Here is a 25,467-nt window from a genome sequence, read left to right as displayed (position 1 = left end):
TTAGCAAAAGCGTTTACTTGTTATGGGGTAGTACGATGCGCCTCTCCAAAAGAGCTCTAAAGTCTTGAACTACTAAAAAAATATTATTTAATGTGTGGTTTTTTTCCTTTATATCAGACCAGAACTGCTAGTTCTAAGCTCTGGTTCCAGAAAATTTATTCCAAATTTTCTTTTTTACCAAGTTAAATAAACCTATCGTATTGGTAAATGGAATTGTTTTCTTCTTCACTCTCATAACAATTATTAAGCAAAAAAACTTATTCTTTAATATTGTCATGGTAAAAAATTATAAAAACTTACAGGCGTAGTAAAAATACCCGGTGCCTCATCCCTCCGAGTATCTTTTGAACAAGGCTGTTCTACCGAGAGAAGGAATGACCCTTTAACGATATCAGACAGTGCGGGAAGAGTTCTTGCTACTAGATCTGGTAGGGAACCAATGGATTGGGCCCAAGAAATTGTAGTGAATGGTAAGACAAAAATCCATACTAATATTATAAATGCGAAAGTGTGTCTATCTGTCTGTCTGCTAGCTTTTCACGGCTCATCCGTTCAACCGATTTTGATGAAAATTGGTACAGAGATAGCTTGCATCCCGGGGAAGGACATAGTCTACTTTTGATCCTGGAAAATCAAAGAGTTCCCGCGGGATTTTAAAAACCTAAATCCACGTGGATGAAGTCGGGCATCATCTAGTATTTTTATAATTTTTTTCAGCCATAAAAAGTTACTGTCCTTTTCATAGAAGCAATGTGTTGTTATTTAAAGGTGATGAGTTACGTTGGAGATTTACAAGTGATGGATCAGTGAACGGATGGGGCTGGCGTTTCACAGCACATCCTATTTTGCCGTCACACTCCAATGTGGTAAGAGCTAGCTGTATTTTTTGTGCTGCAAGAAAAATAATATTTCAACTTGTAAGGAATAAGCGATGTGCGCTCTGACGTAACAATAAGTAAATCTTCCTCTGGATTGTTGTTATGAACGGGTCCTACCGTTATATCTTGGAACTTGTATAGAATATATTGCTCCGTAGAGAAAACTTCGTTAGCGCGATCGAGGATGCGCCCTACGGTGACATATAGCTTGTGCGTGATAAGTTACTTTGCCACTACTTGATATAGCTGTAGAACCCGTCTTATGAGTTTGAGTAGCGTTATCTAGTGGAATATAATATACTAGCTGATCCCCGCATGTATATAATATAGCCTATGTCACTCGGGAATAATGTAACTTTCTATTGGTGAAAGAATTTTCAAAATCGGTTCAGTAGTTCCAGAGATTACCCCCTACAAACAAACTTAACGACATTACCTCTTTATAATATTAGTGTAGATAGTATAGATAATAGCGAATCTATGTATGTGGAGACCGCCAAAAACTCTTTGGTACACAGTATGTCGACTAAATCTTGACGCTCAAAACATCCACTCATCCTTATCATCAGCAAAAATAGGGTGAATGATGGGCAATACTTTTATCTGTATTTATTCCTAGATGCACCAGTTTTAATGATGTTTCCCAAGCAAATCAAATCTTATTGTGTAGGAAAGTGGCACAGATAGGTACGTTCTATCGTGCCCCTCTGTGGAGTTGGCGTGGCGGTTACTAGACGGTCCCTTGCTATCGGCTATATCGAACGATCATCAGCTGGCGCCGCGGCTGGCACAGGCTTTGGCTATTTGTGCCCAAATGCCTACACTGTGTAAGTATACAGGTATATCTAATATTAGTGTTGGAGAGCTAACGAAGGACCAATAATAATTATCAAAAATTAGGAAAAAGGGTGTTCAGTTGCTCAGAGTTTCCCAAAATCTACAACTTACAAAACTACCACTTACCGCTTGATTTGGAACGTCCAAAAATCACTAGCACACAAAGGGATGGGCACGGCATAGCACAATTGTCCACCGGTGGGGTAAAACGTGGGATTCGATTGTTTTGTATTTGTATTTCTCACGCACGGCGTGGGGAGAAACTCTGTATGTATGTACGACCGTGACGCACGGTGACTTGCAACGGACAGTTAATGCATCACTAATGACGTGTGATGCGAATATATCAGTGCTATCCACCAATCAGGATAGTCCGGTGTTCGGCGCGAGAGTGGCTTGTATTGCTAGCTGAAAATCCTGAAAAACAACTGGCTTTACTGAACAATTAGGTTCTTTTCAGATGATAAAAATCCTATTTTACCTACCAATGTACTAGTTATAAAAACAGCAGAATGAAATCTGAAAGGTCATACTTACGAGTATATGTACAAACAGTGGCGTGCACAGGCCCGGAGCCCCGGGTATGCATGGGGAATAAATACATCGCAAAAAAATAAAATTAATTTTTTTTTTTTTTTAAATTAAAAAATTAAAATTTTTTTTAAAAAAAAAATGATTGATGATACATACTACTATAAGCTGTGATAGCCTAGTTGTTAGGACGTCCGCCTTTTAATCGGAGGTCGGGGGTTCGATCCCGGGCAGGCACCTCTTACTTTTCGGAGTTATGTGCGTTTTAAGTAGGTAATTAAATATCACTCTTACCGCTTTAACGGTGAAGGAAAACATCGTGAGGAAACCTGCATGCCTGAGAGTTCTCTATAATGTTCTTAAAGGTGTGTGAAGTCTACCAATCCGCACTTGGCCAGCGTGGTAGACTATGGCCAAACCCTTCTCACTCTGAGAGGAGACCCGTGCTCTGTAGTGAGCCGGCGATGGGTTGATCATGATCATAATGATGACTACTATAAAAAATAAATAACATAAAAGCACATACCTACTTGCTACTCGCCAAAATCAGCTGATGTTAGGTACAATACAATTTACAAGGAAGCGCTCGCCGCGCCGCATGCCTAAAGAACCACCTCAAACATCGAAATAAGTGACTTTATCACTTTTTTTGTGATAATTGTAACAGTGGTACACATATTCCTTTGCGAATAATATCTAATATTTTTACGTTAAAGGGAAGAGAAACAAAGTTTTGTCTAAGTACCTTTTGTAAACACACAGCGCCATCACAAACTTCACATGAATAAACTTCCATTTTCCAAATAAGTAATAAGTATTCTATAAATAAACCTTTATACAAACTTTTAAAATCACAAAACGAACTGGATTTCATTTACTTCACGTAGTTATATCCACAAAAACTCTATTTTTCACCAAAATAAAACAAAACACTGCACATTGAACGATTGGAAACAAAACAAGATGGAGTAGGTAATTAAAGTTTGAGATTTTTATGCCAAAATATACCAAAAATCTCCTTAAAAATTGAATTATTCATAAAAGCTATTATTTATTTTGCAAGAAATAGTATTTAATTATTAAAGAACTATTGCAATTATCAATAAAAGGGCATAATGCTTTTAAATCTTTTATTCTTTTAAATAGGACGAGTTTTGGTTTACGTTCGATACATAAACTGGCAAGCTTTATCTTAGAATCTAAACCGTACTCAAATTTATGGAAAACAATATCAATAAATTAATTAAATTGAAAAAGTATAGAATTATAATAAATATAGCTACTTATTTTGATTGTAATAGATTAAAAACTCAAATGCTTACATGTACTTACGAATTTAAACTCCGCGCGGTATTGAACTCTCTTGTGATTGGACAGAAGTCGTGCTTATTTCGCCCATCAAAAAGGGGTCATTTAGGGTCATTTGACGCACACATTAACAAGTTCTAGGAGAAATGTCTCACACATCTAGACCTTAGAGTTGCGTAATATTACTATACGTGTAAGCGTGGATGTGTGAGGTAGGCCTCCTACGCACTGGCGACCATGGTCGCCGCGACCTGGCCGCGGCGGCCAGTGAATTCTGGACTTTATATGGCAATCGCTATAGCCCCTACGCACTTAGCGGCCAGCGACCGCGGCCACCGTTGGCCGCGGCGTCCAATTGATGCCACGCGACCAGCGACCAATCGTGGCCGTCGAGAACATCACTTCTGTATTAAAATTCATCAGTGCTACCGCATCGGCCGCGGCGACCAGACGTGTAGCTAGCTACAGAGTGATTATTTTACAATGGCCAATTTCGACACGGAAAGGTCTAATGAAGTTGAAAATAGAAGAGGTTTATGGGATTTAGCATCAAAATGATTACTCCAATAAAGTCCAATGAAGTCGACTGCAAATTTTTCGGCCGTCCACATGTCGCGCTTGCCTACGCACCGGCGACCATAGCCGCGGCGGCCTGGCCGCGTCTATGGTCGCCAGTGCGTAGGAGGCCTAAAAGCACAACTGGATTTTGCCTCTGACCGACCGCGGCCGTGGTTCGTGACTGTGATAGTGCTATGATTTTATTGCAAGGCGCGGCGAGCTATTTGACGAATTTTCAATTATTTAAAAAAAAGATTCCAATCATTTGTAGATTCAAAATGCCAGAGCTTTACCAGAGTAAGCCAGGGTATGCTGAGCTTTTAAGCTTATATACTTTGCACGCCACTGTGTACAAACATCTACGCGCGCTTTCGACGTATCTACTTCTAGCACAAGTTTTACCTAAGTTCAGTTGGAGGGGAAAAGGTTATATTAGTTGTGACTGACTTTTTTTGATCCATCGAAATCTTAGTGCCTAGTGGATGGATCAGTATTGCGTTTTAGTTGTGTCTGACGCGCTTCAACTGCGCGTATAGTTAGAGAGGAAAGGTTAAAAATCAATCTAACTGTAACCTCTTGATAAGTTACATACTTAGCAACATTGTTATTTGTCAAAGACGACCATGCAATTTGTGACAAATGACAACGTTGCTAAATAACTTATCGATAATCTACACAAAGGATAGAGTATTAATTTCGGCCGCTTTCTCGTTCGGCGTTTTTTTTGGCGAAGTCAGAAATGTATTAAATTATTTGTAGCGTGGCGTGGCCGTGTGTGGTGCGTGCGACGTTTACGTGGCGTGGTATGTGCGGGGGGTATGGGAGGAAGCGCGGGGGAGGGGGTCGCCCCGCCGACCGCTTTGCAGGCCCTACCGCAATTGCTGCACGCGCAGTACGAACATGAGGAGCCTGCATTACGTACCGGCACGCATCTCTTGCACACGCATTATCTCAAGGTGAGTTTCGCTATACAATTTTTTTAGGTGTAATCAAGTTTGATCGATCTGAAAACTGTACTTTTGTTATATTCCTTCCGTAACCTTCCGTTTTAGCTATACAGAGATTTCATTAAAAGAGTTGGATTCGGACTCCAAAACTTGCGAATGGAAACCCTATTTTTGGTTGAGAATATCCTGTGGAGTAACGTAAAAAGTAACGATTAAAAATTGTCGATGTGAATTTTCCGTGGAGAGCAAAGAAGTTGTCCTAAACGTAAATCACATATTTTTGTGAAGTTTTTTAAGTTTTCATGCGGTTTGAACTCCTTGCGCGAAGTTTTACAAAATAGTATAGAGACAAAAGAACTGGTACTAGAAGGACTACTTATATACGAAAGGTTTCTAAGGCTATAGATGCATTCGTGGGCAGTTTCTGAGCGATAAACGTCTGTATCTTATTTATACCCGTCTGGAGAGATTACACAATATCGAAGTTCAGAAGGAGATTTCGGCTTCGTAGAGCGTCGTCTTTGTCACTCATACTCATGTCACGTTTCGTTTGCTCAACGACAGAGAAAACGCTCTACGAAACCGTCGTTCGGTGTGCTATATCGTTCCTGCCGGGTAACTTTACATTTATTAGCATTACTAGCTGATGCCCGCGACTTTGTCCGCGTGGAATTTAAAATTAAAGGTTATTTAAAAGTCCCGTGGGAACGCTTTGATTTTCCGGGATAAAAAGTAGGTAGCCTATGTCACTTTCCAGGTCTTTATCTATACCCATGCAAAAAATCACGTCAATCCGTTGCACCGTTGCGCCGTGATTGAAGGACAAACCAACAAACAAACACACTTTCGCATTCATAATAAGGGTACTGATTTATTTCTCTTATTATTTTTCTTATTATTTCTAACCAGGAACTAGCATGGCTCGCTTGCGGTCTTCGCATCGATTCTCGCGTGTGTTCCGGCGCCGATGCCGTTCGATGGGCATGGTTCAAACGATACTGCCTATGTATGCGCACTGCGGATGCGCTCATACGACGGGTACCTTTACCCGTGCCCTTCCTAGCAGACGTGCGTAAGAGACTCGCGGATCTCGGAGTGTACAATGTTGAGGAGAGCAGCTCAGACGCGCAGAACCCTTGGGAAGATAACAAGGCTATAACCAGACAGCATGATGAACAACTACTGCACTGGGTGAACAAGTGAGTACCACGTGTATTGTAGAATCTCTTTTTAGTTTTTTTTCATATGAAAAGCTAGCATACGAGAAAGCCGCCATGAACAGTACCAGAGGAACCGCCAATGCGTATACGGCTTTTATAGTCTAAAAAACAGCCAAAATTTCAGTGGGCGCTAAACGAAACTATATTTTATAAGTGAATTTGGAATGATTTTTGAAAACATGTTTGCGATAGATTATGAACTCGAAACGGTTGTAATCCCGCAAATGGCCATTGCGCTGGAACCATGTCTCATGAGCATCGAAATGACGACATTTTGACGCCATTTGACGTATATTTAAGTAAAAATATACCATCAGCTCGAAACTTCAGTCTAGTGCTGACGTCACTAAAATAGCGGCCACGCGCATTAGCAATTTGCGGAACTTATAACGCCTACTGAGATTTTTGTCTCTGTCATTTGTACAGGATTACGTATCAAAAAGAGCGCTATACTAACTACTTTCTGCTAATTTTGCACGTTTTTTATACATTCAGCGTGATATCGGAAATTATTTCAACTCATAGACGACCAGAAGACTGGTCAGGTTGGTGGAACGGCAGCTCCCGCGGCTGCGCGGTGTACGGCTGGGGACACAACCACCGCGGCCAGCTCGGAGGAGTTGAAGGGGCCAAAGTACGGACTCCTACACCTTGCCACGCGCTGGCAGCGCTCAACCCGGTGCAACTTGTCGGTGGGGAACAAACTTTATTCGCTGTCACGCCTGATGGAAAGGTTTATGCTACTGGTGAGTGATATTTATCAAAACAATTTATAACGCGTAAAATTTCATTCCTCACGCGCCATTTTAATTTTTTGTGCCAAATTTCATGTCAAAAGTAATATATTCTTATTATTTAAGTAATATATTCGTATTCTTATTTTATAGGTGAACCGTACTTTTCACATTATAGTTGATCCATAGAGTTAAAATGGCGCTTGAGGAATTATTTTTTAAGGACTATAGATAAAAGTAAAACCTAAAAGATGGAGAGAAAAGAGTTCGATTGAAAAACGCTTTTGCAATAATCTTATATTGCAAGCACGTAAAATAACGCCATGAATATTATATATCTTGCAAAGCATTGTAACGCCACTAACAGCTAGGCCACTCGACTCGAATCTCATTGAATATTAGCTCTTATTGGTAGTACAAAAAGTTTTTTATTTGACAAACTTAACGGCGATTACGCCACTGCACTTCCGTCATCCGAGTTCTATCCGTCATCCGTGAGAATACCAGCGATTATCTACGACATATGTCATAAGCTCTCATACAAAACAAAAAGGAATGTATTTTCACGGACTCGGATCGGATGAATACGTAATTGCCGTAAATAAATGTATTTTCACGGACTCGGATCGGATAAATACGTAATTGCCGTAAATAGTAAAACTCATGATTTGTTTTTTAAACTTCTTTAAAGGTTGTTTGTAGTTTTAATCAAGCAAATTAGTTGAAGACTATTTATTTTTGTATTGTTTCAGGTTACGGTGCAGGTGGCCGTTTAGGCATAGTCGGTATCGATTCGGTTTCTCAGCCTACGTTGTTAGCTTCTATTCAACACGTCTTCATCACCAAGGTTAAATGTCCTCAGATCGTTTTATATATCCATACTATACAGGGTGTAACCAGAACGCTAGCAAAAACTTACCGTTATTGTTATACTACCTAAACACAGTCCAATACCAACAACCATTTGCCTCATTTTGTAGTTTTAGTGATTTAGTATTTTTCAACCCCGCAATATACAGCGTGCAAGCTCGGGTCAATGCCCCGCCTACGACGTGGCAATTACTGTGAATGCAGTGGCGTGCACAGGGTTTGAAGTCAGGGTATGCATTAGTTAGGTAGGAACCTGTTTACTGGCAGGTCATAATGAAAAATATGCATTGAGCTATTACAACTGGGGTAAGCAGTGCATTTATGCCTCTATGACCTGCACGCCGCTGTCTTAATGGCCTACTTCCGCAACATTCGTTGACCTCTAGCGTCAGTCAGATGTTTTATTTGCAATATCGTGAACTTTTACAAAATACAGGATTTTTTGTATTTTTTCGCATTTTTTTGTGTTATACCAGCTGCGCGATTGCGGGAGAATGACAGCTACAATGTCACGATCGCAATCATCTCTGATTGGTTGACGCTTGCTCACTATTGGCTACAATGCATTGTTGCAACGAGAATCGCACAAATTCAGCCAATCAGAACAATTGAGATTGTAATAATGATTGATGCAGGTTTTAGACAATCGCCCTACAGTAATCATCAGTAGTTATCACCTGTCTTCATTTTTGCTAGCGTTCTGGTTACACCCTGTATAATATTAAATGTGAAAGTGTGTCTGTCCGTCTGTCTGCTAGCTTTTTACGGCCCTTTCTTTTAATCGAATTTGACGAAATTCGGTGTCAGAGATAGCTTACATCCCGGGGACGGACAAAGGCTACTTTTTATCTCGGAAAATTAAAAAGTTTCCACAGGATTTTAAAAACCTAAATCGCGTGACGCTGCGGGCATCATCTAGTCACTACGTGTGTTTGTCTGTTGGTTATTGGTTTGTTAGTTTGTCCTTCAATCACGTAGCAACGGCTCAACGTGATTTTTGCATGAGTAGTTAAGTAGTTTAAGACCTGGAGAGTACCATAGGCTACTTTTTATCCCAGAAAAGCAAGAAGTTCGCACGGGATTTTTAAGAACCTAAATCCACGCGTACGAAGTCGCGGGCATCAGCTAGTTTACTATAAGTATTAAGCAGAATTTTTGTCAATTTATTTTCATTTTATAGGTGGCCTGCAACTCGGGTGGCAAACATTGCTTAGCGCTGTCTGTGGATGGAGAAGTTTACAGCTGGGGTGAAGGGGAAGACGGGAAACTTGGTCATGGGAATAGAGTGTAAGAAAATATCGATGCTACTTTCTGTAGATAGAATAATTAATAATAATATAATTTAATATTTTTTTTATTTCAGATATTTCATCCATAATGTGTTAGTAACAGTAGACCTTATTAACTATGTTAGTAACTAAATTAGATAACAATTATTATTAATTAATTTAAATTAATTAGATAGAATAATCTGTGAAAGTCTGAAAGCTGTGGTAGCCTAGTGGTTAGGACGTCCACCGTCCAATCGGAGGTCGGTGGTTCGATCCCGGGCATGCACATCTAACTTTTTGGAGCTACGTGCGTTTTAAGTAATTTACTATCACTTGCTTTAACGGTGAAGGAAAACATCGTGAGGAAACCTGCATACCTGAGAGTTCTCCATCTTCTTCTTCTTCCTTACCTTATCCCACGCTACGTGGGGTCGGCACAACATGTCTTTTTCTTCCACACTGAGAGTTCTCCATAATGTTCCCAAAGTTGTGTGAAGGCTGCCAATCCGCACTTGGCCAGCGTGGTAGACTATGGCCAAAACCCTTCTCACTCTGAGAGGAGACCTGTGCTCATGATGAGATAAAATAATTGAGATTGGGTTTCGGTTTCAGATAAATTTTATGTTATTTAATTTGATTGGCAATCAATCACTTACGCAGATGAAATTGTTCAGCTTACAGCACAGACGCAATGTTGTCTTCATAACGGACTTTTGTCGGATATGTTTTGGAGAGTGTATTTGGGAACTTCGCGACTTTGTTCCTCCGTCACCATTCGTAATCGTCGAAAAATCCTAGTTAAAATGACACAAAGTTAAAATGGCGCGTGATAAGTCATTTTTAATTCATAATTCATAATTCATTCATAATTTTTATTGCAAAAAATACACGTGTAGTGGTGTTACAATATTTTTTTGGAAACAGTGTATTACCAAGTATGGCGTGCAATGTTATTAAGTAGGTACAATAAATGTCAATAATATATACCTAATTTAAATAAGTCATCAATAATTAGTATTTTAAAGGAGAATATTGAGTACGAAACAAAATAAAATATTGCGATTACAAAATGTCAATCATTAAAATTAATAAAATATTGTGTAAACAGACATCAAAAGTGGAAAAAAGTATGTCAACATGCTATCATTAAAATTATTATTAGTTATAGTACTTAGATTAGTAATTTTTAACAACAAACACTTTATCCGCCAAATAATCATTCTTTGAAATTTAAGAAGTCATTAACCGAGTAAAAACAATGAAATAATAACCATTCGTGTAGCTTCCGTTTAAATTTAGGAAGTGTCATTTCTTTCATGGCCGTTGGTAGCTTATTGAATATTTGAATCGCCATACAAAATGCATTTTTACGCAATTTCACGCGAAATTATTCGATTTGAATAAATATTCACCTATGTTCTATAACAGAAGCTACGATCGCCCAAAGCTAATAACAGCGCTATCTGGTCTGGAAGTGGTAGCGATAGCGTGTGGCGGCGCCCACTCCGCCTGCTTGACGGCGAGAGGACGGATATACACGTGGGGCAAGGGGAGGTACGGCCGGCTGGGGCACGGGGACTCGGAGGACCAACTTGTGCCTAAACTGGTAATTTGAGTTTCACAACTTTCGTTAAGCGCAAGCCTATCACGCAAATCGATTTGGATCACAGCTCAAAAAATCATTGGACGTATCTTTTGACAAATGTTTCAATATTTCCACATTCAAGTCATAACTGAGATTTTAGCGTTTAAACTATCGTGAGTGATTTCCATTACACATATCTCACACCCGGTTTTACTCACGTGTTTAGTCGAACGTTAGCCCGACTAGTTTCGAACCCATCCGGGGTCCTTTTTCAAAGGGAGTCAGTTCGCGCACGCGTCGCGATTGAGACTCAGGTTCGTGACAGAGGTTTGAAACTAGTCGGGCTAGCGTCGAATTAACACGTGAGTAAAGCAGGATGTGAGATAAGTATGCATAACTGAGTTATTATGAAAATACTAATTATGGCCAAGCGATTGGCCGATTGGTAATTTAAAAAAAAAAAAAAAATAAAGGAAAAAAGCAAAAAGAAAAGATAAAAACAAAAAAAAAGTATAAATACAAAATATAGGTATATGTAAATAAAAAAGATTTAGAGGTAGGCTTATTTATTTATTTAATTATGGCGAAGCGATTACGATATAATGACTTTTGGCATCGTAAACGAAATATCCTATGCTAGATACGTCCAGGTCCACTTTAGGCTGCAATCATCACCTACTTTTTGGTGTAATTACTGTGAAGCGCATGTCGATATAGTTAAAAAAAATATCAAATATGCTAGTATAGTTTAATTAATTTTTCAGAACAGTTTTTTGCGAATTGACTTTCTTTGAGTTATTTTCCGATACGGAAGTTTAATTTCTTGGCGTACTTCTGCGTTCTCTGATTTCCTAATGCCTTTGTCCATGTAGGTGGAAGCGCTGTCCTCATACCGAGTGATTGACGTGGCGTGTGGTTCCGGAGACGCACAAACTCTGTGCATAACTGACGATGACAATGTTTGGTCGTGGGGCGACGGAGATTATGGAAAACTTGGTAAAGTATACTAGAAATCCATATCCATACTATTAATATTATAAATGCGAAAGTATCTGTCTGGTCAGCTTTTCACGGCGCATCAATTTGACCGATTTTGACGAAATTTGATACAGAGCTTGCATTCCATAGATGGACATTGGCTACTTTTTGTCCCGGGAAATCAAAAACAAAATTTGTGATACACTGCTTTTATCATTATACATAAAATTCGAAATCCTGACTGACTGATTGACTGATATATCAAGCTTAAACCGCTGGTCCTAGAGATATGAAATTTGGAGGGTGTGTTCTTTGAAATCCACTACGAAAGGATTTTTCGAAATCCAGGTGGGTTAAATGGGGGTTTGAAATTTATATAAGCTAGTATTTATATATTTATGTATTTAAAGCTCTTATTTTTTAATAAGACAGAATGTTGTCGATGATCACTGTAGCTATGTCCAACTTTATATTTTAGCTCTTACATCGATTCTACTTCATTCAATCGAATATTATATTCGAATACATACAAAAAAGGTTACGCTTTTAACTATTTTTTTTTTTGTGATTAGGTCGCGGTGGTTCAGAAGGCTGTAAATTACCGATGAGAATAGATTGCTTAAAAGGCTTACGGGTGATAAAAGTGGAGTGCGGATCTCAGTTCTCTGTCGCCTTATGTCAGTGTGGCAGTGTTTACACTTGGTAAGACCTTATTCAATAATATGATATTCTACAACTTTTAGGGGTGTTTGTCCTTTGGGCTTTACTTCCATAACTATAGTTCGCGACAGGTCGACATAGCAAACGGGGGACGCCCTCTACCCCCGCGTGTCACTCGCGCTATCCCGCACCGGGTTGGCGCGGGTTTGTGCGGGGCGTCCCCACCTCGAATGCCATGTCGACCTATCGCGAACTATACATGTTCATATCATCTAATTAGAGACTCTATGCACATTTTTTTTTTTTCCCCACCATAAAGCACCATTACAAAATGGTAGCTTTATTGCTACTACCATCTAGCCTATGGGCTAATAAGTAATATTATTCTAGCTTGAACTTCTACTTATGATTAATTTTTAAATCTAATTTACTCTATGCACATGACGATCTTTGGTACGACTGTTATTACAATAGTAGTTTTTTTTAACTGCGCGTCTGACGCGCGTCATAATGTCGTCATCTACAAAGTCTTTATAGTACACACATTTTGAGAACGCACTCGCCATATTTGCTCTATGTGTCAACTGTTATGTCAAAAGTACATAAGCAAATATGACAAGTGCGTTCTCAAAATGTATGCATTGTACTGACGAATCACAAGTCAGTATTTAATATTCAGAAGAATTAGGTAGAAGGATAGATTCTAAATAATATCTGTCCCTATATCTCACACCCGGCTTTACTCACGCGTTTAGTTGACGTTAGCCTGAATAGTTTCGCAAGAAAGAAGGATAGATTCGCAAATAATAACCTCTCAGTTTCAACCATAAACAGGTGGCATTAGTAAAATTTTGGGTAAATTTTTGTAGGGGTAAAGGGGACTACCATAGATTGGGTCATGGAAGTTACGAGCACGTGCGGCGGCCGATGCGCGTTACTGGTATGCAGGGGAAGATGATAGTTTCCATTGCCACAGGTAAGTACCAATATAATGTTTTCGAGTTCGTTAAGTAATGACTCTGTCAAAGTATCGGGCTTCAAAAATGTATAGGGTTGTTGAATAATTTACCAAAGTTAATGTGTTGCAACTTGCATCATGGGCGCAGTAAACTTTGTGATGACGTCCCCAATTTTTTTTGCTAACGGGGGGAAATCTTAATATACCGATCCTATCGATACCCGACTTCCTAGGAAGACATCGGGTTCTTATTTTTACCGACTAAATTCTCGGTGGCCATGAAAATTTGATTTTAGGCTTTCGGCCAAAAGTGAACAAGTACCTATTTCAGATTTCTTGTAAACTCCACTCCATTACATTTTTGAAATTTCCTTGGTGGGGCAGCTAATGCGTCCATAAGGGGCACCTAAAAGATAATATAAATCCTCTTGTAAGTGTCATTAAATCCCAAAATTTTGAGATGATTTTCCTTGCTATGGTTCCTGGAATTAAATCACACTGTCTAAGATGTGAATAATTTTCAGGCAGTCTACATTGCGTGGCTTGTACCGACACGGGCGAGGTATATACGTGGGGAGACAACGACGAAGGTCAACTAGGGGACGGGACGACGTTGGCCGCGCAGAGACCGAGACTGCTTATGGCATTACAGGTGATTCTGAAAGTAAAGATCATTATTAGTTTGTTGCATGATTGTTATAAGAGTTATTTAATGGTGTGGTAATAATAATAATTAGTGAGAGTTGCTATGTTGATTTGAGACATTTTAGAGCCTATACGCTCTAATATATAAGCCGCTCGGCGCGCTATGGGGTGAGATATGTTAGGTATCACTTCATTCAACAGCAAAAAATACGTCCAAAACTTACTGTTCACGATCCCTAAATGAATGGTTTGGTTGGTTATCCGAACCGTGGCAGGGCTGCTTAGCTATTTTTGGGTTGTGAATTCGCATCGCGTCACATTGCAGTTTTGTGTTTCAGCCCGGTCAAAGTTAGGGCCATTTTTTCAGAGGGAACTTTATGAATTATTAGCTTTTTTATATATCAGTTTCTCAGAGTTTCATGTACAACCAGAACTAATTATTGTTTTATTGTATTTTCGTATATTAGACTTATACACATACTGCCAGATAAATGATTTTATATGTTATTCTTAGGGAAAACGCGTAACTCGCGTGGCGTGCGGTAGCGCCCATACTGTTGCGTTGTGCGTTGAAGCGCCGCGTGCCCCGCGCCCCCCGCCCCCGCCACCGCTCGAATGTCACCTGCTGCGGGATATGGCGCCGCAACTTATTTGCAACAGACTGGTGAGTAGTCTGTACTGTGTGAGAGACACGACGCAACTCAAAAGTGATGAAACTGCAACTCGAGATATTTTCAGTTTCATGCCTATATTGTTTTATACGAAACCATATATATGTCATTTTATTTCAGGTACTGTTGCATCAATTCTCTGAACTGGTTTGCCCTAACCTACCACTGCTTGTGTTAGATGAACCACTAGATCAGCTCAGGAGTTTGCTATTCTATAGTGTGAAAGAGGCTGCCTTCAGAAAGGTAAGAAAAAAAAATTATGTAATGTTTTGCATATCCAGATATTGTTGTAGGAAATGGTAATAAATAATTGTATCAAAACAATAAAGTTTTTAGACAAACTATTGTTAGTCAATTTAATATTTCGCTTTTTTCTGATTTAATGTCTGGTGTAAGGGCCTTGAGTAAATGCAAGAATGAACAAGTTTCCCAAAAAATATTAATTTATTAGAACCTTGGAATAATCTTAAGATGGTCGTTACAAACAAAAAAAAATTACGGGTTGCAACTCGCTTTTGATGGCTTTTGTATATAACTTTATGGCCAGTTGTCATATTAAATTTGGCAGCTTCACAGAAAACGATTTTTATCATCAATTTTGTAGATACGATCTACTTTTTATCCCATAAGAGTTTTTGAGCGCCTATCACGGCATTTTTTATAGCCACCATTTATGTTAGGAAATTTCTTAATGACGATTGAGCTATAAAGGTGTAACCCAATATTTCACCTATAATTTTATATAACATTAACGAATTTTTTTCAACTTAGACATTTTTAAATTTTGAATTTTAACATAGACAAAGACAACGTGCGTCAAATTACTTATAGTTATTGTTTTACTAGGTTTACTAATTGTTTTGCATGCCTAATATTTAAGGCGAAACATTTCTACTGGACAATTTTATGTAATAACATCTCGTTGTAAAATGTTTCCGCAAATAAAGAATCTTTGAATCTTTGAATTTTCATAGGCAATAATGGCAACAATGGTACGCGAGCGGCAGCACGGTCCGGTGGTGGAACTGTCGCGGGTAGCGGCGCGCAGGGCTCGCAGAGGTGGCAGTGGGTTGGCCGGCCCGGCTGGTATGCGCTCAGTGTTCGGACAAATGGTAGCTCGCCTGCCTGCACTTACCCAGGACGCATTGGCGCTGCCACATCGGGTGTGGAAGGTCAAGTTTGTAGGTGAGTTATAGCTGTTAATCACAAGTGGTAGAGGGTTGGCCGGTCCGGCCGGCATGCGTTCAGTGTTCGGACAAATGGTAGCTCGCCTGCCCGCACTTACCCAGGACGCTTTGGCGCTGCCACATCGGGTGTGGAAGGTCAAGTTTGTAGGTGAGTTATAGCTGTTAATCACAAGTGGTAGAGGGTTGGCCGGTCCGGCCGGCATGCGTTCAGTGTTCGGACAAATGGTAGCTCGTCTGCCCGCACTTACCCAGGACGCTTTGACGCTGCCACATCCGGTGTGGAAGGTCAAGTTTGTGGGTGAGCTGTTAATTACAGGCGGCAGAGGGTTGAGGTTTGAGGGGGGCATGTGCTCAGTGTTCGGAAAAAAGGGTAGGTTGTTCGGACAAATAGCTAGACTAGTATGCGCTCAGTGTTCGGACAAATGGTAGCTCGCCTGCCTGCACTTACCCAGGACGCATTGGCGCTGCCACATCGGGTGTGGAAGGTCAAGTTTGTAGGTGAGTGTATAGCTGGTTATCAAAGGCGGCAGAGGGTTGAGGTTTGAGAGTGGGCATGCGCTCAGTGTTCGGACAAAATGGTAGGTTGTTCGGACAAATAGTAACTTGGCTGCCCAAGCTTACACATGATGCTTTAGCGCTGCCGCATCGGGTGTGGAAGGTCAAGGTTAGGTTATAGTTATATTGTAAGAAACCTTATGTGCATTACTGATTACATTTTTAAAAAACCCATGCGATGACGTTTATGGCTGTAATCAAACGTGGTCAAAGTTTTAACGAATTGATTTTGATTGCCGCAATGGGAGGACGGGCTGTGCATAACGCATGCTGCATGTTGCATCATACAGATTTGTCTGTTTCAACGGAGTATAACAAACTAAGCGTATGGTTACTTGTATATCATGGAGTTCCTCAAAGCCTGCTTTTACAAAACATTGATATAGGAAACTGAATGTACTGTTAAGTGTAAACGGTCATTTTGTTCATCGTAGGCGAAAGCGTCGACGACTGCGGCGGTGGCTACAGTGAAAGCATAGCGGAGATGTGTGAGGAGCTGCAGAACGGGTCTCTTCCGTTGCTAATGGCCACGCCCAATGGACGCGGCGACGCGGGCGCCTCGAGGGATGCTTTCCTACTGAACCCCACTGCTAATACTCCGCTGCACCTTAACTGTTTCAGATTTCTGGGTATGTGATGGTGGAAAACGAGCAGACTATGCACACACCCGTTTATTACTAGCATATTACTTGCAGATGCACTCGCGCGCCGGCGGCGTGTGTTAGATCGTAGTACATAGATTGTTGCATATACATCAGATGGTTAAGATATCATCAAAGTTAAGTTTCAGTATTCTAATAGTTATCTACAGATGAGTTTGTTTATCCTTCATTTCGGTTTCGGAGAAATCTAGTTAATGTGACATGAGTGCAGGTTTTAAGTTACAAAATGTTTCATACAAGACTGAGGCAACCTCAGCTGATATTTTCACGGACACTTTTTGACTTCCGCAAGCTCGTCCTTGCAAATTAAATTATTAGTCGTATTGACACTTTATTTTTAAAGAACAGGGGATAGCTTCTACGGCTATTATATTGGACTTTGATAATTGATTTTATAAAAAAATTGTGTTTTAATCAAACTTCCTTTCGCCAGGTGTATTAATGGGCATCGCAATCAGGACTGGCTCCCCGTTATCGCTATCTCTAGCGGAAGGCGTGTGGCGGCAACTGGCCGGCCAGCCGCTGCGGCCTCAAGACTTGGCCGAAGTGGACAAAGACTTCCTGCCCGCCCTCTTGTGCATACGGGACATGACGCCGAGTAATAAGGCGAGTATTGTACAGGTGTACTTCAATGAGAACCGCTTCTACCGTACCTAAAGAACTAGTGAAAAAATGACCTACGATTCGAGGGCGAGCTCGTGCAGGTATTGTTCCACGCGCTCATGTGCTGTGTACGGATGTAGCACTCGCACTAATGCAGATGGCGAACACGAGGAACGGCGCGGCGCGCAGGCTAGTTTGCTCCGCTTCCCCGTACGTAACGCCCCACTGACATTAAAAAAAATGCTATTGAGACGCATCTCGTGGTTAAATTCAGGGATGACTATTTAACTGACGCGGACTATAACTTTAAGTTCGACTTTAAATACCAATGTCAACCTAGGGAACCTTTACGGGGAACCTACACAGTTTTTTCTAACTCCGCCAAATTTAAATACTGAAGAATTGTTATCTTTTTCAATTAGGAATTACAAAACCTCGAGCTACCGTTCTCAATACCGTCGGCAGCGGGACATGAAGTGCACCTGTCAACACGACACAAGCGTGTGACGCCTGACAATAAGGACGAGTACGTGCAACTGGCGCTGCATTACAGGTAATATTACAAGCTAATAAATAAAATAAATAAATACTATAGGGTATTAAATGAAAACCGTGTACGATTCAGGAAAACACTGTATTGATGTGCCTCCGGAAAACATACAGCATTTATGTATGAAGAAGCAATTATGTACTCACCGCATATATGCGCGCTTCATCCATAAACATGTATATTCCTATGCAATAATGTAGTTTACCTTACCGGATATAGGGGCGCTAGTGTCTCACCCAGCAAGGCAGTGAGCCGCTGCCATCTTGGATGTCATAGCGTTGTGTACTTTCGCCGCGTGCGCGTCGAATCTAAAATTATATCGTTAATCCGTCTTCCTTTGCAAAAAAATTATTTTCAATAAGTGCAATAAATGTGATAATACGGTGATCATGATATATATTTTCTTATTATTTCGTAATATTACCGTGGGGACATTTTGGTTGGACCCCACGTGCGCGAACAATGTCGATAGGCTACGTAAGCTAATCGATCTGGTGTTTCGCGCTTATTGGTGCCTGAGAGGGCTCTTGAAAAAGGGGATACCTCGACATCCAGCAGCGATTCAAGCAACGAGCAGGATTGAGAGTGACTCCCGAGAGAAACGGCGAGAAATTACCAGGTAACGATCGATCCTCGGATCGATGCGTTATACAACCAGGTGAGTTTTCTTACATATCTTATAATGCATTTACCATATTGTGTATCTAATGCAAATGAGATGCTAATTGAGAAACCAAATTAAACAAATGGCGATTTGGTTGACGAACGTGTCGACACCGACACCGAAATCTAAATCTGGATCTAGGTTTCTTTAATACAAATTTTGGCGAGGAAAAGTCCCAATGGTTACCTATAATCGGTTATTGAATCTATTTATTTTATGTACAAAATTAATTGAGTGTAATTTAAATTTTACGCCAGTGAATCGAATGATAACATTTTATCTCGCCCACGTGGCGAGATGTTGGTTATAACAAGACATTGGTTAAATTGCTCATTTAAAGGGGTTTCGTAAACTGAAAATAACGGAGAACTGTACTCACTAAACAATAGCTAACACTTATTTGGCCCCACTGAGGACATCATGGCCGTTACCACCAATGCTTTATTATACCAAACAGAACTCAGTTAAGAATCCAGATACCCCCTTTAATAAATGACTGAAACATTCAGATGATAAAGTCGCCCTTTGGTCTAAGTATCTCCTGCATTTTTATTCTTTTGAATATAATGATTAGCAATAAAGATGGTTAAATAAATAAATAACATTCAGCAAATCATCTTTGTCTTAAAAATTATCAGAACAAACTTTACAAATTGTTTGGGTAACAGGCGAATGTATAGCATAATATAATATGTAAGGCGCAGGAGATGAATATCAGACAGAATTTTCATGGAGGTATTTATTTTAAATACTCTAAGGAAATTTTGGATACGGTATTTGCATATGTCAAAAGTGAATGGTTTCTCAGTGATGGCTGAATGGAGGGTCTTCCACTGGAAGCCTCTCGGACCTCACATATCTGATATGTGAGGTCCGCACCCTTTGTTAGTTTTGGGTGTGATAACCATTTTAAATTATTGATTAAGCTGGAAAAGTACGTCAAATCATTGTGACGTCACATGCCAGTGTTTCATGGGGCCTCGCGTGCTGAGCGTGTGTTTTAACGCTTTATAGGATACTGATTTGACTAGTTGTCAAATACCGGATTGGCTTTTAACAATAGTGACGAGGTTCTTTTTGGATAAAGCAACACTCACTGCGTTTATGCAATCCCCTGGTGGCCCATATTTATAAATATTACAGCTATAAATGCCTACAATCGAAAAACCTATCCAACACAATATGTTACAGGTTATGTAATGACATTCTAATATCGTTGGCAAGCTTTTGGTGCAAACAGTTTTTGTAAATGTCAATTACGGTATTTCGAATACCCTAATACAAGAAACTACCCCCGGTAATGCCCACAAAACAAATAATGCAACATGCAACCTGGTCACCTGTCACGACTTAAATGACACAAGAATTACTGGACCAAAACTAGTAGAAGTGGTTCACAAGGAAATGCCCAGTTTTATCTCCGAGCTTTTTCTGCGGAAGGAAAACGTTGGATCGATGCGTCTGATTTTCGACCCTCGAGAACGAAACAAATTTGTGAAACAAAACTATCCCGTCTGATTTGTCATACCGGTTCGTAGCTTTCTACAACAAAAGTTGGACAACCTGTCTAATTTTTGGGTCTGGCGGCAGCGCCCCACCTGTAACATGCTCGGTTGCGGAAACCTTGCATGCGAAGGAATGTCGAGTGCTAGTCTACCTAGACGACTTCCTTCTGGTCAATCAAGACCAATCCAAGTTATGTCTTCAGGCTGCGGAAGCCGTGAGGCACTTGGAACTTCTGGGCTGGCAATTCTGGTCAACTAAGACCAATCCAGGTTATGCCTTCACGCTGCGGAAGCGTGAGGTCCTTGGAACTTCGGGGCAGGGGGATCAATTACCAAAAGCCAACGTCCATACCATGTTGAAGACACCGGTTCTCGTCCGATCACCGAAGTTAAGCAACATCGGGATCAATTACTAAAAGTTAATTCTAACACTCACACAAGACCTACAATACCTGGGTATTCGTTGGCAGACTATAAGAAAATTCAATGTTCTTGCCCATAATAAAGAGTAAAAAACTATCAACGAGACCTTTGAGAGAATTATTACTGAAAATATCTGAAATCACTCTTCACGAAATGCAACGGTTGCTAGGACAGTCAGACTTCGCCAGTTTAGTAACTCCCAGAAGCAGACTACATTCTGATCAGATCCAAATACGCCTCAAACGTTTCGATAATATGTTTTAGACTGCTGAATCCACAATCGTGGAACAGGGAATGACATGGCGGCGCGGAACCACATGTCTCAGGCTGCCAATATGTACACCTAAAACCTGCCATTCACTGCTTGGCGAATAATGCCTCTGATTGGCTTTTAGTGCCCAATTAAACGGGAAATTAATGCCAGAAACTTGGTGAGTGCATCAAAAATGATAGCACAGCAATAGAAGGAACTTTATGCAGTTATAGTGGCAATTGAAGACAGCACAAGAACTCTGTAAAAATCGCAAGTCTTAGTTCAATCGAACACTCATTCGTTCACTCACTCGTTCGTTCTAACGTTCATTTTAATGAACAAAGTCGTGGGTTTTACTGATTCTAACAATCGAACTCCCGCACATAACAGATTACATTATTGGCTCAAGGCTGTCACGAGGAAAACCTCCCACAGAGTGTCATCTTTTCCCTCAAGCGCCGTCCGAGATCGATTTGGTTGCAGCACAACAGATTACTGTAGTAGGGAATAAAGATGGTGTGATGTCTTTATCGACTGCAAAGATTGATCAGCAAGTTATAGATGCTTTCAACAGGTCATTGAGACATCAATTTAGCATGGGTGTTTTCTTCTCCAAACTAATTGCCAAAAGTACTGACTTACTTGAACCAGTGCAGCTGGGGTGTACTTAAATGTGGCACGTGAAAGACCTTTGGGCTTCAAGATTTGAAAGCAGAGCTCAAATGAACTATAGAACCTATCAGGGACTCTGATAGATGTCACGACATTACAGTGTCCACCAGACATTTACACGGAAGCTGAAAAAATTGAGGATGGGTGCCCAAATAAAGGAGTAGTCTATACGAGAAGTAAAGAACAGGTGCTTGTTGGAAGCAATTTTTGTCCTACCTACCTACCAGACATCAAAAATGGTTAAACTGGTGCGAAACCTGGTGGCGGTTAACTTTCTATGATCCACATGTGGACACTAGGCAATTATTGACGTGGCTAAACTCAATATTACTAAACCATTTATCATACAGGACCTTAAGGTAGAGCTCAAGCACTAACTACAGAAGCTCTCATTTAAGCACACACTTCCCGAGATATCTAGACGAACCTATATGGACAATTGTTGCCCTGGAACGAAGGGTTGACAACTGAAAGTCTGTGTCACCGGGAAAAATATATTATATACTTTATTTGGCCCAAAGACTGACACTCACTCTTAACATAAATACGGATGGACACTTTCAAAACATAATAGTATAACAGAAAACATAATTCTCTATTAATGTACTAGTATACTACAGTAGTACTACATGTCTTTGACACAGGAAAATAGGTCAAGCAGAATTAAGTTAAGAATTTAAATATATTGTAATCTTTTTATCACCAACTGTAATGAAACTGAAGCCGCATCACGTACTGTAATAGATCACTGGAACAGTTCAGTTCTTAAGCAATGTGGCAGCATTCCTGTATCCCCAGGGATTCATCAGTGGATCAACAGTAGTTTCTTTGGGGACAGATAACCAATCAATGGACGATATACTCGTATCTCGTGGTAACTGGAGATTACCAGACACTCTTGTTGAAATCATTATTGCCCGGAGGAGATCTCAAAATAACTGAAGCTTATTTATCAATATAATCATTATATGGTCCGGTTTGAGTTTTAGTAATCCTTATCAAAATTACAGACATAAATCATTTAAATTGTTTGTCTTTTAGACATTATATTTTAACTTATTAACCCTGGTTAGAAATAACAATAACTTTAATAGGTGACAATGAATGAAGGGGACGTGGTTATTTGATCTAACTTAACGATTAATATTTTTGTTATTCAATTGACAGATTAACTCCCTTTGATTCATCATAGCGTTGTGGGTAATACATTTCACCAGCAGATAACAAACACGTCTTCATACATAAATGCTGTATGTTTTCCGGAGGCACATCAATATGACGGTTTTACATTACAATAAAACCGATATTATGTGCCGAGAGGGAAAACATACAGCATTGCAGGAACTTCTTCCTGGTGAAGACTATGACATCCAAGATGGCAGCGGCTCACTGCCTTGCTGGGTGAGACACTAGCGCCCCTATATCCGGTAAGGTAAACTACATTATTGCATAGGAATATACATGTTTATGGATGAAGCGCGCATATATGCGGTGAGTACATAATTGCTTCTTCATACATAAATGCTGTATGTTTTCCCTCTCGGCACATAATATCGGTTTTATTGTAATGTAAAACCGTCATATTATTGATAAACTAGACTAAACAATTAATTCGCGCCTGCGTACGCGCGGGCTGGGAACTAACTAAACGGCAGGACGCTCGTCAGAGGGGTCCTGCAGGCGGGGAAGGGAAACATGTTATTCTAGGAATAGCCGCCCGACACGCCGCGTGCACGAGGTGCGGGGAAGGGGGACTACATGGGTCGCTATAATACTCATTTATTTGGGACAAAAGCGCCCAGTTCACAGTATTAACACCACAAAAAACGTACAGAAAAAAGACAAAAAAAAACATAGAGAAAAAAATCGGCTACGGCTTTCCACGCATTTCAACCGAGAAATCTACTGCCATTACGTAGCTCTGATATATGGTGTTCGACTGTACGTGTACATAGGCGGCGATCTTCTCAGCTGAATTACATAGAATTACAATGAAATTTCCTTCCAGGCTTCACGAGTTCGACGAGCAAGTGCGAGCAGTAAGGGATGGAATGTCCCGTGTCATCCCCGCGCCACTTCTTGCGCTGTTCAACGCTTCCGAGTTGGAAACGCTCGTCTGCGGCTCACCAGACATACCGGTCCACGCTTTACGTGCTTCAGCTACTTACAAAGGTACACGTCATGGCATCAAATAAAAAGAATTCTGGCCTTACAGAGTACCCCTAAGTCGTGCTGTGTTTGACACAAATTGTAAAAAATACTTTGTTTCCTTGTGTCAAACAAACCTTTAGTTATAAATATGTTCTCAAATTTTTTTCTCAGGATTTGAACCAAATATTTGCCTGGTACAGTCGTTTTTATTAAAATTTTTGAAACGCCTGAACGTGACAAGTATCTTTGGAGGATTTGATACAATCATCCAAAAACTTACAATTATAAGTGTCTGTGTTAAGCTTTGAACCTAATGCTCTTATAGTGTAAGATTTAGAGGCTATGAAACCTTTGAGGATACTATCAAGTCAAAAGAAGAATTAATAGGCATTGTCTAGGCAGGCGCGACAACCTTAGGCTATGTGCATTAACACGTATTATTTGTTGTGATTGCAGTCAAGGGCATGCCTATAGCAGTATAGTATTCTTTGACATCAAATAGGTATCTTTAAACTAACAGAATAAAAAATAATTATTATTTAATTAAACTTTTACAAGTACTTTTGAATCTACCACTGGTTCGGAATGTTTTTCAGGCATTGAACCAAACGCTCCTCTGGTGCAATGGTTCTGGGAAGTGATGGAGGAGCTGTCGGGCAGCGAACGTGCCTTATTCCTGCGCTTTGTATGGGGACGCACTCGGTTGCCGCGCGCGCCTCAAGATCCGCGCCAAAGGGACTTTGTACTGCAGGTAAGAGAGACAAACAAATCACTTGCTGCACATTGATATGTCAGCCAGTCAGTCAGTGGCGTCGATTCTATTTTTCTCTAAACTAAATTAAGAGTATCTGCATCGTTTCCCGTTTAATATTGCTGAAAAAGGACGAGAGATGAATTTTAATTGAAAGACTCTTAAACTGGTGCTACTCTATAAAAAAATACTATGCTCGAACCGGTAGGGCGATTGTTTAAAACCTGCATCAATCATTATTACAATCTCTATTGTTCTGATTGGCTGAATATGTGCGATTCTTGTTGCAACAATGCATTGTGGCCAATAGTGAGCGAGCATTAACCAATCAGAGATGATTGCGATCGTGACATTGTAGCTGTCAAACAACCGCGGTAGGGCCACAGGTCGATACCGAAAGTCGACGAGCTTTGACAGTTCTAAATTAAACTAAGTTTGTCTGTCCTTTTCTTATTACATAGGTAAGAAAAAGATGGGAATACTTTAAAATTTTGTTGCGATCATAATCAGTACCAGTTTCTTCTTTTTTATTTTATCTTTTGAACTGCAAACAGAATCATACAAAAAAATACATAGCTATATTATATTATTGCATTCAACTTTTAATGTCTAGGTTCTCGACAAGTACCAACCACCTGATCACTTTTTGCCGGAGAGCTATACATGTTTCTTCCTCCTCAAGATGCCCAGATATTCGTGCAAGAGTGTACTGCGAGAAAAATTAAGGTACGAATAAAATAGCTTTTGGGCCCATGCAGATGACTGACTATTGCCCGCGCAGGATAGCCTCCCATCAAACTAGACCTGAGACAGTTTAGAAATTATAAATTTCCAAATTGC

At 40.2% G+C, this 25,467-nt stretch overlaps 1 protein-coding gene across 7 annotated transcripts in view; it reads left to right on the top strand.

Annotated features, from left to right (window-relative positions):
* HERC2 (E3 ubiquitin-protein ligase HERC2) overlaps positions 1–25,467 on the top strand; it is an 80,653-nt gene that overhangs the window by 49,495 nt on the left and 5,691 nt on the right. For 4 of the 7 annotated variants that reach the window (XM_069509854.1, XM_069509852.1, XM_069509851.1 and 1 more), the window contains exons 67-82: positions 303–470; positions 769–866; positions 1,549–1,705; positions 4,872–5,068; positions 5,969–6,258; positions 6,805–7,025; positions 7,766–7,860; positions 9,064–9,170; positions 10,583–10,760; positions 11,612–11,735; positions 12,290–12,419; positions 13,247–13,353; positions 13,860–13,999; positions 14,495–14,644; positions 14,772–14,894; positions 15,626–15,851. In XM_069509854.1, coding sequence (XP_069365955.1) covers positions 303–470; positions 769–866; positions 1,549–1,705; positions 4,872–5,068; positions 5,969–6,258; positions 6,805–7,025; positions 7,766–7,860; positions 9,064–9,170; positions 10,583–10,760; positions 11,612–11,735; positions 12,290–12,419; positions 13,247–13,353; positions 13,860–13,999; positions 14,495–14,644; positions 14,772–14,894; positions 15,626–15,847 — 2,507 coding nt within the window. In that variant the 3' untranslated portion in view covers positions 15,848–15,851. Of the gene's footprint in view, positions 1–302; positions 471–768; positions 867–1,548; positions 1,706–4,871; positions 5,069–5,968; positions 6,259–6,804; positions 7,026–7,765; positions 7,861–9,063; positions 9,171–10,582; positions 10,761–11,611; positions 11,736–12,289; positions 12,420–13,246; positions 13,354–13,859; positions 14,000–14,494; positions 14,645–14,771; positions 14,895–15,625; positions 15,852–16,827; positions 17,023–17,488; positions 17,662–18,080; positions 18,212–23,733; positions 23,898–24,472; positions 24,628–25,240; positions 25,354–25,467 lie in introns of those variants that run through there. The other 3 variants (XM_069509855.1, XM_069509853.1, XM_069509856.1) reach the window with 2 other exon arrangements.

This window comes from Maniola hyperantus, chromosome 4, assembly GCF_902806685.2.
Source record: "Maniola hyperantus chromosome 4, iAphHyp1.2, whole genome shotgun sequence".
Lineage (NCBI taxonomy): Eukaryota > Metazoa > Arthropoda > Insecta > Lepidoptera > Nymphalidae > Maniola > Maniola hyperantus.
Note: the sequence above shows the minus strand (reverse complement) of the source record. Positions and strands in the feature narration are given on the sequence as shown.